Source organism: Dermacentor albipictus, chromosome 5 (genome assembly GCF_038994185.2).
Source record: "Dermacentor albipictus isolate Rhodes 1998 colony chromosome 5, USDA_Dalb.pri_finalv2, whole genome shotgun sequence".
Classification (NCBI taxonomy): domain Eukaryota; kingdom Metazoa; phylum Arthropoda; class Arachnida; order Ixodida; family Ixodidae; genus Dermacentor; species Dermacentor albipictus.
In genome coordinates this window covers 149105345-149120940 of record NC_091825.1, presented here as the reverse complement: position 1 = coordinate 149120940, position 15596 = coordinate 149105345, and the positions used below count along the sequence as shown (strand labels likewise).

The 15596-nt window shown below is 48.3% G+C and overlaps 1 protein-coding gene across 5 annotated transcripts in view; it reads right to left on the bottom strand.

Annotated features, from left to right (window-relative positions):
* The window catches only part of LOC135897627 (blood vessel epicardial substance-like), a 107755-nt gene that overhangs the window by 61582 nt on the left and 30577 nt on the right, over positions 1 to 15596 (bottom strand). For 4 of the 5 annotated variants that reach the window (XM_070539172.1, XM_070539175.1, XM_070539176.1 and 1 more), the window contains exons 2-6: positions 8459 to 8745; positions 7684 to 7953; positions 6622 to 6749; positions 5458 to 5566; positions 3048 to 3411 (exon numbers count right to left, since the gene is read on the bottom strand). In XM_070539172.1, coding sequence (XP_070395273.1) covers positions 3048 to 3411; positions 5458 to 5566; positions 6622 to 6749; positions 7684 to 7953; positions 8459 to 8611 — 1024 coding nt within the window. In that variant the 5' untranslated portion in view covers positions 8612 to 8745. Of the gene's footprint in view, positions 1 to 769; positions 890 to 3047; positions 3412 to 5457; positions 5567 to 6621; positions 6750 to 7683; positions 7954 to 8458; positions 8746 to 15596 lie in introns of all 5 variants that reach the window. The other variant, XM_070539174.1, reaches the window with a different exon arrangement.

Here is a 15596-nt window from a genome sequence, read left to right as displayed (position 1 = left end):
TACCTGGCACCATGTGCACAGGCGACGCAGTGGAAGCAACTACCGAAACACTTGCATTCTTTTCTCGCGCGGAAAGGCTGGCTCGCGGTTTGAACGCTAGGCTTAGAAAGTACTTGCTCCCACGTTATCAGCGTTTCTACAGAATGTTTGCAAGTTCAAAACAATACATCGGAATGGTTTTGTTGCCTTTTGGCGTACAATGCTAGCCTCTGCTGGCACACTGCCGTTTTCATCTGGAGATATAGTGAAGATATGCAGTCGACCCACAATGGAAGCGGTGGCAATCATGATATGTCATTGGAAGGTAAGTAAAAAAAAATTCAGTGGAATCGTGTGACTCGAACAAAAGGATAAACAAGGAAAGCGCTGAGCGATGTTTAGTGACGAACACGTACGCCACTCGCCACCCGTGCGACGAAGGCCGGAGAAACGGGCGACCGCTTTTCTTTTTCGTTTCGTTCACTGCGGTTTTGAGCACGGTTCACCTGGGGCTACGGCGACGTCACTTTCGGGGCTCACAGCCAGCCGCACTATGCGCACACGACGACGGCCGCGGGCACACACCGGAAGCTCAGGCAGCACCAGCCAGCATCAGCAGAACACAAGCACGAAAGCACGCTGCTTATATCGAAGCATGAAGCAGCAGCGGCAGCAGCGAAGCAGCGATAGCGACACCAGCTGCAGCGGGTGCACGAAGCGTTCTTTCTCTACAGCGGCGTTTCAGACACGGTGCCGACGGCGGCGGGAACCAGGCTGGTGGTCACTTTACCCCGTCGGCCGCACCGCACCAAGGAGCGACGAGGCGATGCACGCGGACTCGGGCGCGGACTCGGGCGCGGGCTGGGCCGGATCCTCTTCGTGTGCGCTGGAGGTGGCTCGGGGGCACGGCCTGTGGACGGTTTCGGCGAGGAGGCACATGCGGGGACGGGGGGGGGGGGGAGGAGGGGGGGAGGACGTAGGATCGGGAGGGGGGCGCAACAGTAGCTGTTAGGAGTTAAGCAGAAGCGCACAGATGAACAAAGAAGGTGGATTGCGATAAAAGAGTCGTGGAGTAGCTGGACTTGTTTGTCTTAATATGCACACAAGACGGCAGTGATATCATGGGGCAAGGCAGGATGATGGTGTCCCCTGCACTCCCTGTGCCAAATATACGATACGGACGGGAAGCGTATATCGACAGGCTCGCGCCCTATAATGCAGCACTACATTTTCCAAGGCACTGCATACATTCCATAGTCAAACCAAATCTTTCCTGCAGCTTCACTCAATCGACACGTTATCCCGTTCTGACGTTCTTTGATGCGAATGGCTCGATGAACCAGTACAAAAGCGATGCGTTGTGGACTAATAACATGGCAGCTTATCAGTGGTGTAGTCAGATCGCTTTTTTCTGAGGGAAAGGGGGCATTAGTTTGACTGGGGACAGGAAGCGGGAGGGAAGAAAGGCAGGGCAGAATACACAAATGTCGAGGGGGAGGGCAAGTGCTCTGTGTGCAACCCCCTGGCTGCGCTACTGCAGCTTGTATACACTGACCTTATACTGTGCCACAACGAATGCACTTCATTTTCCAATAGTTTTCTATCAGGGCACATATTTGGCACCGATCTCTGATACCGTTACACTTCTGTTAAACGTCTCGTGCGAGTTCCAGTGATTAACGGGAGTATACGACACGTAGCGCATGCAGAAGCGACGAGGACGAATGTTGGCAGCGCACACAGAGCAAGCCCAAAGCACAGAGCATGTTTAGACACATCAGCAGGAGTATATTTTGGTCTAGCCGGCTCATGGCTGTCGCAGCACACACTCCACATCAAGAGGCTGAACAGAGGTTTCACACACGAGTTTCAAAATTACCAGACACGAGAAGATTTCATTTCTTCAATATTTTGTGTCTCTTGACCTACTGGCGACATGCTGCGGCATCGCGCACGGCACGTACGCCGACGTTCAGGCGCGAGGATAGAGCTCGCAAGTTAGAGTTCACCATGCACGCCGCCCCCACTCATGGCCCACGGCAACGATGTCATGGCAACAGAGCCCTACCCTTGGCTTGCAGTCCATCTCATCCTTCATTGAAAATATCGAGCATGAAGTACGCCTACACAAAAGCACCAGAGGCGTATAGTCATTACCTGCAGCCGTTTTGCAACGTGAGGAACTTCCGAAAAGAGTGCAGCGTGCGACATTCGCCGAGATCTGTGTTTTCAGTTAGTTGCGGGACGGTCCTGAATTTCCAGGGCGCAGCTTTCGCACCAACGCATTAATGCCGTTCTTCTATTTTCACAAGGTTTCTTTTACTTTTAGCACGTGTATACGGGTACTTATTTCTCACGTCCCGCTCGGCGGAGTGCGTGTTTAGCTCTCTTTCGAATCCCCGATCGAGTATGTTTACTGCGCTTGTCCCAATCAGAGTGAACCTATACCAAATTGGGAGCTAAGAATTCTCCAGGAAAATTGAGTTGAACAAGCAGTTACTCTCATACAGAGGAGTTGCCAGCGCTCCATCGCTTTTACAGCAGAGTTTTAACATAATGATTTTTCATACCGTTATAGCATTTGATGTCGATCAACACTGTCGCGCCAACTGTCAGGTATAATTCTGAAAACCTTACTACCTCGGTGTCGTCTCTCTAGCCTCGCGTCGAAGCAAACAACTGACCTCAATGTTAATTACAAAACAGCGCTTATGCTTTGTCCTCAGAGTGGATGGCTTGACCATTTATCCTTTTCTGTCACGACGAAGATCCATACAGTAACATCGGCGAATTCGGTCCGACGCAGGCAACCTGTGCACTGCCATGTTGTTATGCAGTCATGGTAGCCGATAGGAACCGATTCGGTAAACTTATACAGGCGCCAGACGGAGTACTTTCGATCGCGATCGATCTCGATCACGCTCGATCGTGATCGAAAGTGCCCGTGCGACACCCGCATTGCCGGAGCTCGGTAACCAACTCCGCGCACGCGCTGTCGTGGCGGCCGGTATCGCTAGCGGTATACGCGGTGGTAATGGCGTCGGTAATGGTAAAGCTGGTAATGGTACCGGTTGCGTAGGAGAGCTGCGAGGAGGAGGCGAGGGAGGCGTCGACAGCCCGCCGAGAGGCCTCGCGGGCCGCGTGCCACGCGGTCGACCGGAGCCTGCCTCCGGGGCCCGTGTACACGGCGTCCAGGCTGAGGCTGCGAGGCACCTGCTTGCCCCAGTCGGGGCTGACGTCGCGCTTGGGCAGCGGCACGCCGTCGGTGCCCAGCTGGTGGAACTCGGCGAGCGAGTAGAGCTTGATCGCGATGTCCCGGCCCACCAGGTTGTGCAGCACGGCCGACACCACCGGGTGGGCGCGCAGCAGCAGCTGCAGCCGCCGCCGCTGCCACGTCAGGTAGGTGCACGGCTCCAGCGCCGTGATGGTCACCTGCGCCGGTGGTGGCGAGGATAGCCTGGCTCAGACTCCGCGCCAACTTATAAGGTCCCTCTGCGGCTTTCCTTCAAATGTTTCTTCGAAAACTTCAAGAAGGCCGGAGTATATGCGAACCAGTGACAACGTGATCTTGCGCGCACCAGATCTTGCGCATATAATAGTGGTTTTATTGCACAGCGGATATGAACATCTATCAGTGAAAGCGGATGCATATGGGTAATTTCTGATTAGCTTAATCTTTGTTTTGTTTACGTTTTGTGCACTTTTGTAGACCTGATATGGCTGCATGTTTGTGGTATGTGCATGCGTGTATAAACAGTAGGCAGGCGTTTTGCCCCTCCCGGTGGTGGTTGCCAGCGTGCTCCCTGCCTATTTCCCTCTCTTGTATGCGTGTGTTTTCATATCGAATAATAATAATAATAATAATAATAATAATAATAATAATAATAATAATAATAATAATAATAATAATAATAATAATAATAATAATAATAATATGCTTACTACACTCCCTAGAAACAGCAGCGGAGCCTTTGAACTAGTGCACTTAAAAGGTAATACGCAAAGCAAAATGTACAGACAAGGCAAATGTGCCAGAGAAAACAATGTGAGGTAGAAAAACAAGTAGTGTTAAGGGAACATAGAAGGCGGGCATAAAAGGGAATTAATCATACAACACAATTATGTACACATGTACAGAAACACACTCTGAAATCTATCGAACTACGGGTAGAATGATTATTACTTTTTTTTTAAAAGGCGAGTCATTGGACAGTGATTACTGCAATAAGGCCGTGCAGAAAACGCGGCATGCTGCTTGTTACACATGAAGCGCGGAAAATTATATATTATGAAGAAGTTTTGGAAATGTGTAGTGCTATGGACCACTCTACGGAAGAAGAAAAAAAAAAGAATCTTTTAATATGTCTTGATTTTAGAGGTGCGAGTTTAGGTATTTTTGAGAGGACTGGAACATGGTAGCCAGAACGGCGGCAGAGGTGCGTGAATATAGATGTAAATTTATTGTGGATGCGTTCCATGAGGTCAGAATTGGATTTGAAACTTCCGCGCCCTATTACAGAGGCTTACTCTAGTAGCAGAAGGCACACAGCAGAATACAGTTTCAAAAAGGCAGCAGGGGAGTGGACGTCGTTCAATATGCTGCAAACAATACAAGGAGCGCGAAGGGCACGTTGTTTCACATATTTAGCGTGTGAAGAGAAGCGAAAAGTTTTGTCAAAGTACAAACCAAAAAATTTCATTTCATCGACTCTAAGCAATGGATCATCGCAAAGTGTGTGCGAAAATTGCACATGGCGTGTCTTCTAATAGCAATAATGTATGTTATGTGAGGAAAGGGGTAGTATCATTTTCGGAACTATACATGTCTTTGGATAGCTGGCTCAAATGTAGCCTACCTTTCCGTTTGTGTGCAGTTATTAAACAACAGCAAATCAAAACGAACTATTTCCTCTCCAGGCGTGTTTATTTAACTCATCTTTATCTCACACAATGCACATGAAGGATTAGAAATGTTCTTGTTCGCTTCTTTCATTGAAAACGATTACCAGTTGACAAGATGGTAAAACTGCCGTGACCCCACGCGAATAAACGCTTCGCGCTTTAATATTACACGCGGACGGTTCGGGCGCAATACAGCACCCAAGGCAGGTGATAACTGCTTCTTAATCAAGAACGCCACGGTCAGCTGCGCACGATGGGCGATAATTGTTTACAGTGGCAAGCTCGATCGCACTGGTACAACACAGGAGCAAGTATTAGAAGATGCTGAAACATCGCGATTTGCAAGTTTACTGGGAGTAATAAGCACAAGCGTTCACTCACTAGCAACCGCATTTTACGCAGAAGGGAAGCTACACCCTCCACAACGCATGCACGGCACACAAGAAGGGGAACCAACACATACGTAAAATCCCATAATTCAATAACAATATACAGTATATTGGTTATTTAGATTTACTGAGCTTCATGAAAAAAAGAAATGACGATTTTTCAACAGTGCTACAATATAAAACTCACCTGAAATAACTTATCACTACCTATAGGACAGGACTCGTATTCTGGAGAGTCGATGAATTCGTTGGGTTCTACGTAGTGGAGCAATACGTCTTCGCAGGTCACTTGCAGCCTGCGCATCGAGGGACGGAGGTCAGGATGTCACACGACAGCACAAAACGTGCGAATATTCGAAAATTTCGAGTAATGAATCGAATATTGCCAGATTTTATTCGGTTTTCGAATCGAATAGTCGCTATTCGCAGATACGAATACATTTAGAATAGTTCTCGAATATCTGGAATCACCAACTGTGCGCGATCACGCGTAAGGAAGAAGCAAACGTGCGACAAATTTATTCCTGGTGATCATAACAGACTTAAACACGAAAAGTTATACGTAGTGGAGCACGCTAAGTCGCCCATTTAGTCAGGCATTACCGGCTAAATTGCCATCAGGCGCACTCACCAGTTACTAATCAGTATGCGAATAAACCACTTATTTGCTTTTATAATTCTCCATTTGTGCTTCTCATAACATTTCATAGTGCGCAGTCTAATGAAATAAACTTGCTAACGTTGTGCATATACTGTGAAGTTCGGTTTGTATTAATCGCGAGAACGGCTGCTAAATATTCGAAAAGTAAAGTATTCGCATTTGATGCGATTTGCTTCTGATGAATTCGATTCGTATTCGATTCTATCGCGAAAATTACTGTTCTCACACCACTATACACAGAACTACCGCGCTCATCAGAGAAGTACTATTATAAAATGGCAGCAAGTTGCTTCCCCCCACGACACGGACTTGATGAGCCAACTAGTTCATATCTTATTGTTAAGGCCACTAGTTGGACAATTGTGTCTGTGAAACACATTGTTGGAGTGTACCTGAGCAGCTCACCTCGGCTACTCAGATGTAATAGCATCTTGGCGGCATCCGAGCAAAGTAGTCACCAGGGGCGGCTTGCACGAACATGCAATAACGAAAATAATAACGAATTTAGAAACGCGTTCTAGTGCGGACTAGGAGTTGTCTAAGAAACATTTAAGAACGCGTTCATAAATTCCTTATTATTTTCGTTATTAAATCTTTGTGCAAGCCGCCCCCGGAAAGCGTCCTTTTGCCGGTATCCGTTAGGACATCGCATTTCAACCTGAAAGGCCGCGTGGTTGCGCGTTTACTCGCCTGCCGGTTAGCAGTATGGACACCCGCTGGTCCGCCGCGGTGACGCCCTCTGTGGCGTACCTCCGTTCGGCGGCCAGGTGCACCACTTCGGCAGCACGTGTCAGGTCCACGAATCGATTCTTGCTCACCTGCGGTCGGCGAGCGGATGTTGATTGATTGATTGATTGATTGATTGATTGATTGATTGATTGATTGATTGATTGATTTAGTGAGTGAGTGAGTGAGTGAGTGAGTGAGTGAGTGAGTGAGTGAGTGAGTGAGTGAGTGAGTGAGTGAGTGAGTGAGTGAGCGAATGAGTCATCGATCGATTGGTTAACTGAACATCGCTTATCTCGATGAAAAAAAAATGATGAGGTAACAAATATACCTTTAATTTCCCTGCCTTTCCTAGCGTACTGGCGCGCAGTTTTAATGTCTGCGATGTGAAAAGCAAGAAGCTATAGGTTTCTTACGTACGCTTGGTCGAGTTGTTTATCGAAGCCTGTACTGGATTCCTTGCATCAAACCTCCATCAACACGAAAGCCTGACGCCAATCATTGAGCCTGCATACTAGTCTAGCAGTCACCACACCAAAAAAACCAAGTGACAGAATGCTCTGTCGCGAATACAGCAACTGGTTAGTCGCATATTTGTCGTACATTTGTATATTGTATGTTTTTATATAGTATACTTGTTGGACTATTCGGTGATTCTTATCGTAATTTCGTGATTACCGCACTGTTTAATCGAGGAACTGGTCCCACTGGTGCAGTAGTTGGCCTCCTATAAATAATAAATAAATAAATACCTCCCTCGTAAAACGTCGCACTGTGAGGATCGCTGGAATACACATAATAGAGAGGTGTAGATTGGAAGACACAAGTGAATTGCGCACCCGAGAGCCCAAAGCTGCTTCGCTTTCGCTGCAAGCTGGAGGCACGCCTCTCGAGTTCCTTACTCATCTGTCAGCCCTGCAGTGCCGCAGTGAACGTAATGGAGGTGGCATGCACCGCGAAAAGTTGTTCCGGTGTTCCGTGTTCCTTTTCACGAACCGAGCGGACCGCGTGTGCCGGGCCGCTCACCTGGTAGGGCAGGAACATGCGCTCGTAGAGGGTTCTCAGGTGCGTCGGCATTCGAGGTGGCAGCGCTCGCCAGGCCAGGCGCAGCGCGTGCGCCGCGTTCACCAGCAGGCAGGTAAGGTGCCAGGCGAGAACGTCGGGCGCGCACACCACCAGGCCGGCCCAGATGCTGGTCAGCGCGAAGCTCAGCGTCAGCAGCCAGCGCAGCACCAGCGACGACAGCGAGAACCGGTGCGGCACCAGGAACGCCGCCGCGAAGCAGATCTGGGCGCCCTGAGCCATCGAGACCGGTCACACCGGTATATATAGTACGCTGACTCGACTGTGCTTTGTAGAGTCACGTATACATGTGTCGTGCGCCAACGACCGAATCTATTTCATTTAGTAATTTGCTATTGGCATATACTTTCATGTCTGAAAGAGCGCTGTTGTGTAGGAATTTCGCCATGGGAAAAGTTGCGAAAGCCATTTCGCCTTGTATCATCTTATGTGTCAGTAAAGGGAACGAGCTATATAAAAGTAGAGACCATAGCGCCTGTTCGTAGCATATCGGTTTGACGAGCTGGTATCGCAAGTTTCAACTAAATGTATCGCAAGGTAAAACGACAACGCAAAAAGAGACTCATGTGTCCGCGTCCCTGTGTCCGTGTTTTTAAGTTGCTTTTAGCTTTATGAAAACTTCTTGAGCACAGGCCCGAGGGCAAGACCTAGAAACACGCCACTTCTTTCACCGTACAACCACGCGTGGCAGCTATCGTTCGGGTTGCTCGCCGCATACCTGCCATAGGATGTGCTGCGCGTCCTCCCAGGACTCGCAGCCTCCGGCAGCGTTGGCGGCGTTGGGCAGCGAGACGTTGACGACAGAGCGCCTGTACACCGAGGATGAGGACCCCTTGCTGTGGCTGACCGGGGCCTGGGGCAGCTGCACCATGGATCAGGGCATCGCCGCAGCAGGAGGAGGGCCGCCTCCCGCTCCCGCCGCCGCCGCCGCCGCCCCACCACTTTGCAGGCTCGGCCGCCCTCCTACCGGTGACCTCCGAAGCTCAGCATTGCAACGTGTAACTCCTGCACGAGAAGCGTTGGCGGGGTCAGGAATGGCGCATGTGGTCCACAACATCGTAGTCGCTCGAGGTGTTTGGCTGGTTGTGTTCGTGCACTATGGAGTAGTCTTAGATATGGCTACATGATTTTATGCGCCATACCTTTTGCGGATGGCATTAGAACACCAGGACAGGTACACGAACACGAAGTCGGAACGACTGTCGGAACGTCGAAAGTCGGAACACTAACACGAAGAAAGTCGGAATGACTTCCTTCGTATTAGTGTTCCATGACCTCGGTGTTCTTACGCTATACGCAAGAATCGTGGAACTTTACCTTGCAGCCAGCCTAGTTTCAAGCGTCGATTGATTGAGAACGAGCGGTCGATATGCGTAAGGTTGGCTTTGCTCGCCCCCGATCAGTTCTTGGAAAGATCAATAAGTATTCAGCTAGAGCTATCTGGTGCAACGTTCGGTTCATTGCGCTGCCTTCCGCGTGAAAGTGTGCCTCGAGTGGCACGACTGGCCACTCGAGGCACAATTAAAGTGCCTCGAGTTGCCAGTCGTGCGGCAATTTTGCGTGCATTTGCAGGCTTCTTTCATGCTCGGAAAAACACTATTATGTAGCACGTATTGAGCAACACAAAGCAGTATCGGAAGTTTTTCATGTCGCTCTACAATGTTCTCATTGACGCTTCTTATCTAATTATAACATTTGAGACGTTTATTTATTAAATAAGACTAATTATCTAATTAGGCGGAATTAAAAAATAGTTTGAGTGCCTCCAGGAGATGGCAAACAATATTACCTTGGTTCTGTCCAGCTACGTGGCATGTACATATTTTTATATTCTGGCTAAAGTTGTCTGGGACACACTGTATATCTGACATGCGCTTGCGAACAATGAGCTGTTGAAAGTTGCGCAATTTTTCATTATTTTCCTCTTTGGTGTTGTCCTTCGCGCGCATACCAGCGCAGTAAACTGAATGGTCCCGGAAAGAACGATCTCTGACTCGTTGATCGTGCCTGCCCGGCGATTTGAGCACATATGGACCCGCATATGACCTATGTGCGGCCACGTGCCATCGGCCGCTTCCGTTGTTCGGCGCGTAATGGTTTCGGTGGCATACGTTCTGTGGTGCGTCGCAACCTCCTTTCTTACGACACGGCGTTTGCGGTAGTTGTCCGTCGGCCCGTCCGTTTCCGGCACTCTCAATGCTTGGAGACGCTTACGAACGTTCGTGAGGCGCTCCGCTTGCGGCTTGGAACGGGAGCCGTTCCAGATGCGGCTGTTCTAAAGCAACGAAATCGACCGGTCAGACGAAGACAATGTAACCGCTCTGCAAGTGGTATTCTGGAAATGCAAGTCGCGAAATGTTGATCTGCGCGCAGCTCTTTTTTACTAAAGTTCAGGGCACCTTCTTATAGCGGTGGGAAAAGATAATCGTTTTGAAGAATTCAATTGTCACTACGATAAAATGCGAAACATAGCCTCGTCAGTTTTATACAATGGTTATAGTCCAGAATCTGTTACCTGCGTTCTAAATAAATTTCTTGCATAAAGACCACAATGTAAATGAGTTTAAGGACGACCGCTCTCAAGAGGGCAATAAGGACCTAATATTGTGGCCAGGGGAAATAACATTGTCTTACGAAAACGTGGCGAGGACGATATTAAATGCGGTATGCTGGGAACACTCAATGGTAGGGCGAAGTGCATAAATGCTACCTCCTTCCCAGTCCCTCTTGTTTCTCTCTAGCTCACACTTAGTTAAACGTAAAAAAGAAAACAATAAACGCATCCTTATTGCTTGGCCGACGATGTGTTATCAACAAATTATACCTTGTGCCGCTCAGAGACGGCGTCACACAGGTGCCTGGATATGTCCTCCACACGCTCCTTGTACGTACATTATATTGTGCATTGACAAGCTTTTTTCAACTGTAACTTTAACGGCATTAAGCAAAATATTTATCCCTTGTGCGTGAAGTGAAATGCACGTGGAACTCTATGCAAGTAGTTTAATCATATTCTTTCCGTCACCTGCCGAGGAAATCGTCTATAATTTGTAACAGACTATTGTGTCGTCACAGATGACGAAAATCTACCTCAATGTGCGTCTTGAATAACGCGACATGACAACATACTGAGTTCGGAATGCAGAATCAACGTGTCACGCCTACCACACGATGCTACATCTACGTCTCTGCATTTAGGCAAAGAAAAGCGGTTTATACGGCAACGAACATCCGAAGACGGCTACTTCATTCATGCGCTACATTGAGATGCTGCTTTCAACATCCCGACCGTGGTTCTTAAACAGAACGTGCTTTCTTTATCGCTTATTGCACTATATCAATTGGTAATAAAAACCGAAATGCGAAGCGGTTATGTCCCTGAGTTGTCTTTGATTCTCAGAAGCATATAGTGCTCGTTATGCACAACAGGGCAAAAGCTGTTACACACCGTGAATGCCTCACTTTACATCGTCGCCACCGTCTTCACTCTCTCTTTCTCGGAAACTAGTTGTTTACCCTTTCTCTTGGCACATTGCTACAAGGGTGCAGAAATCTACGGAGAACAGCCGTCGCCGTAGCAAAGACGACGATGAGAACGCTGATCCGTATTTACAAAACGTCTTTACGTTAAAAGCGTTCGTGCCAGCCAATAGTGATGTAGGATATATTATTAGCGAAGGCGATCAGCCAATGAAAAACAGCACTTACGAACGGAAAGCTTTGTGAATTCGTCTCAATGTTTTTCATCGTGCGAGCTGTCCATCATTTTGTTGAGAGCCTCTCCTCTTGGTATAAGGAAATTCTGTATATGGTCACGGCTTGAGTTTTGTTTACGTAACGATATTGCAGTGACCAGACGCAGCCTGCTCTGAGCGACGCACAGTCAACCACAAAATTTTACGCAACACGAGATCTGAGAAAAAGCTGAATATCTGCGCAACCTTACAACGCGGTCTACAGTACTCACATTTACAGCCTCTACTAGTACATGTGAACAACATCGTAATATTCTGTTTTACTGGCTACTGTTACAGACTGCCCGGACATTGAATGGTTTGTGAGATCTCGTGGTACGTAAACTTTTGTGGTTGACTGCACTTCTGTCGTTTTCCTTCAACAACTGTCTCTCCTTCTCCCTCGCTCAGCGATAGAAAGAAATAGAGAAAGGGGCGCTCAGCGAACACGTGACAGCCATTCCGGCGAGCGAGCATCGTTGCACCATTAGCGCCGCGGCCGCAGAGCGGGGCCAGCTACCAACGGCGACCGCCCCGATGCCGGTCGTTGATGCGCTGTCCCGTTACGCTATGCGGAGCAGCCGAGCGGCTCGGGTCGCCCTAGCCTAGCCTAGCCTGGGCGCGCGGTTCGCGACGTGCTTCTCGGAGACCCGCTTTCTTTTTTTGGCTCTCGGGCCATTTCGGCCAGTCGCGCGGTTGGCGGCCGGACGGAGTACGAGGAGGAGGGGCGGGGGCATATTTACAAGGTACGTACGGTCGAATGGCTGAACAGGCAGACGCGTGCTGCGCAGCGGCCTGGACTACGCGTTATTCTACGCTATAGCGCTGCTTGCAACGCGCCAGGGAACATGTGGAACTGCAAACGGGGTCGCGTGCCTCTCGAAGATTATAATACCTTTTTCTCGCGCACGAAGTTCGGCGCAACTTTAACCAAAAAGACGTATATAGCTATACAGTGTTGCTAAAACGCTTGCTCATAAAAAGAAGAAATATCGGAGGTACGTCGTGTTGTGTGCGTGCGTGCGTGCGTGCGTGTGTGTGTGCGTGTGTGTGTGCGTGTGTGCGTGTGTGCGTGTGTGCGCGTTTTTTTGTTTGTGTGTGTGTGTCAACAGGCTGGTCTCATTTCACGATATAACGTACCACTATCGCCTTAACAGGCAACTTTACCTGCGCCCTCACAAGACCTTAACCAAGGTCCAAGAAATCATCTGGCGCCGGTTGCAGAGCCACTACTCCCCCAACCCGGCAGTATACGCTCACATATACGCTGGTCAGCACTCTCCTTCTTGCATTCGTTGTGGCGATGAAGCCACATTAGATCACATACTTTGGAATTGTCCGGAGAACCCGCCTCCTCCAGAACTGAATCGGCTTCCTACTTTAGAGAAGTGGGAGGCCATGCTGCTCAGCTCCGACCCGGCAGTGCAACTCCGCGCCGTCGAGCGGACTAAAGAGGTCGCCGAGAGCCAGGGGCTTCCGCTTGCCGAGTGCTACCAACAACACATCATCTCCAAACCTTCTGCCGATTAATAAAGTCTTCAATCACCATCGTCGCCCCTAATTCTAATATCATCAAATCAATCAATCGTGATAAAACTGCTGCTGTCCATCAGTGCATTGTCATGTCACGCATTTTGACTGTGAAATGCAAGCTGCCTCCTTCACAGTGTGTATGTGTGATTCATCACGGCGAAGAAGCAGCACAAACATGGAACAACTTTTTATGGATACTTTGGCAATGACTTGGGCAAATTGATTCCGGCAGTGACCAAGTTTGTACAAGCTCACTGTTTGAGGGACAGTACCGAGCGTGATTTCAGCACAATGAAGCTGGGCTTTTATTTCTCGTGGTCGGCGTCGTATGCTTTTAGTCATGCGCTTGTTTCATCTAGATCAGGCGGACTTCCGTCAAACCACAGGCTTCACCAAGTTGACGACTACATATCGACAAAGCAAAGTGGCGGAAGCTCACGGTGAAAAGCAAGGAAAACCGATGAAAGTAGAAAAAATAAAGAAAGAAGAAGTAGAAGAAGAAGGAAGAGAGCAACCATGAAAACGCCAATGCTTTCTATATTTTCTTTTTCTTTTTTAAATCTATTTTAGCGCCACTTACTAGTCGCTCTCGTTTCTCCAATCTCCGACAGGTGGCTACAGTTTCACTGCGCGCATAAAAACATAACACCGTCGTGGAGGACAATATAGGCGACAACGCGTAACTGCATGTTCAAGAATAAGTATTGTTACTACGAAGTGAATTGTGGAGAAAGTACCGTGCATATTATCCTTCGGTAGCAATGTCAACCTGAAGACAGAAATGGGAGCCGCTTTACTTCAAAATAATATTGAAGCACACAATGGAGGGCCTTTCTGAGTGCTGCCCTAAATTCTGCTTTATGTTGTGTCTTTTTCACAAAAAAGAGAAAGAGAAAGAAATAGCTCTTCCCGAAGAAGTTGTGCCGCTCGTTGCCTACACATCTGTATCGGCATGTTTGCACAGCGCAAAAGACCAGGACTGAAGGAAGAACACAAATCTTATCAAGCTACACATCTGACTCTGACTTCGATTATCGCCCAGCGCCTCGGAGAGTTATTAACCGCTTATTCATGCTCCCGGCTATACAGGCCTCTTGAGGCGCTCGTTTGTTTCTAGTTTTCTTTTCTCTCTTTTGCAGTCCAGAACAATTAGCAGTTGCAACGCGTGCAGTCATAATGTGCGCACCCAGTAATCTAGCCATTAGTATGCGTCCAAGTCAAGAATGCGTTAATCTAAGCAGGCGTTTCTCATTCCGTATTCTCGGCCGAGCGGGCGGAAATTGATTTTCTTATTGCCGTTGCTGTGTTTGTCCTGAGTGCGGCGCGCTGCTGCCTCGTTATCATCAATTAGCAGATCAGTTGGCGAAATGACAATCACGTCTCGTTTTCCTCTTCTCCTACCGGCGGTGAGATGACCGGCCGTAACGAACGCGCCCGCCTGCTGGTCGACTCATTTGTACTGACGTAGATCGCGTGACGCTCAGAAAAAAAAAAAAAAGCGCTGGCAATGTTACGCGCTCTCGGTGCTTCGAATGCGCCTTAGGCAACGGGGGGCGCGCACAGCAACTGTCCGTTTCAGAGTTCGGACGTCCTGCAGTAGTATTTGCGTTGTGAAAATCACGCAAGTTACCGGCGCACTTTATGTCGGTATTTGTGGCTTCGCATTGAAAAAAACAACAACACTCTTTTAAAATTTAAATGGTCCCTTTACGGCGGTCCGGTGGCGAACGTACGCAAGCGCGCAGTGATTTTGAGACACTTTACATACGTATTAAAAAAATAGTAATTATACGGTACAACCATACATTGCGCTGCACGCTGGGCGAGTTTATACCGTAGCGTAGTGCAGGCGCTCGACCAACGCGTAAAGTGAATCCGACAAAACAGCACTGTGTGTCTTTGTCTTCCCTTCGTGTTCTGTGTGAGACGTTGCTTGTACATCACGGCAAAAGTGAACTGCTACCGCCTCCCGGTCAACGATTCAGCACGGTCAAAGATTCAGCGATCTCGAACAAAGTTTTCATTCCCTTCCCTTTCATAATTGTGAGTTGGCTTTGTTACAGGACAGTAATGCTATTAAAAAAGCTAGATTTAAAGGCAAAGTTAATATATTCTGGAAAGTTGTGTTGGCACGAATGATTGGGTGAGTTCAGTTTAAGTCAAGCTGTTTAAATGTAATACGTAAACAAAGTAAACCATCGAGTCTTCATTGCTTCATAGTTCAGGAGTTCACATTCATAGCTATCTTGTTATTCCTTCCTCAGGCAGGTGGTCAAAACAAAACAGCGGATCAGTTGTAACAGCACCATATATACACGTTCACAGCTCGCAGACCTATCGCTATTTGTCTTTGCACGCTCTAGGCTACACAGCATGCACACGACCAAGTAGTCGTGCGGCTGACAGAACCTAACGGACAAACTTTTCCCTGTACGCAAAGTAAATGATTTGTGCATTATCGTTTTGACAAAGCGAGCTTCTGCCAAAAGTCTATATGTACGGGACAGGAACAGAAAGCAGACTATATCCAACCAATTCCGTTCCCTTAATGCTTCCCGACTTTCCCAACTATTCTTCTTTGCTTCCTCA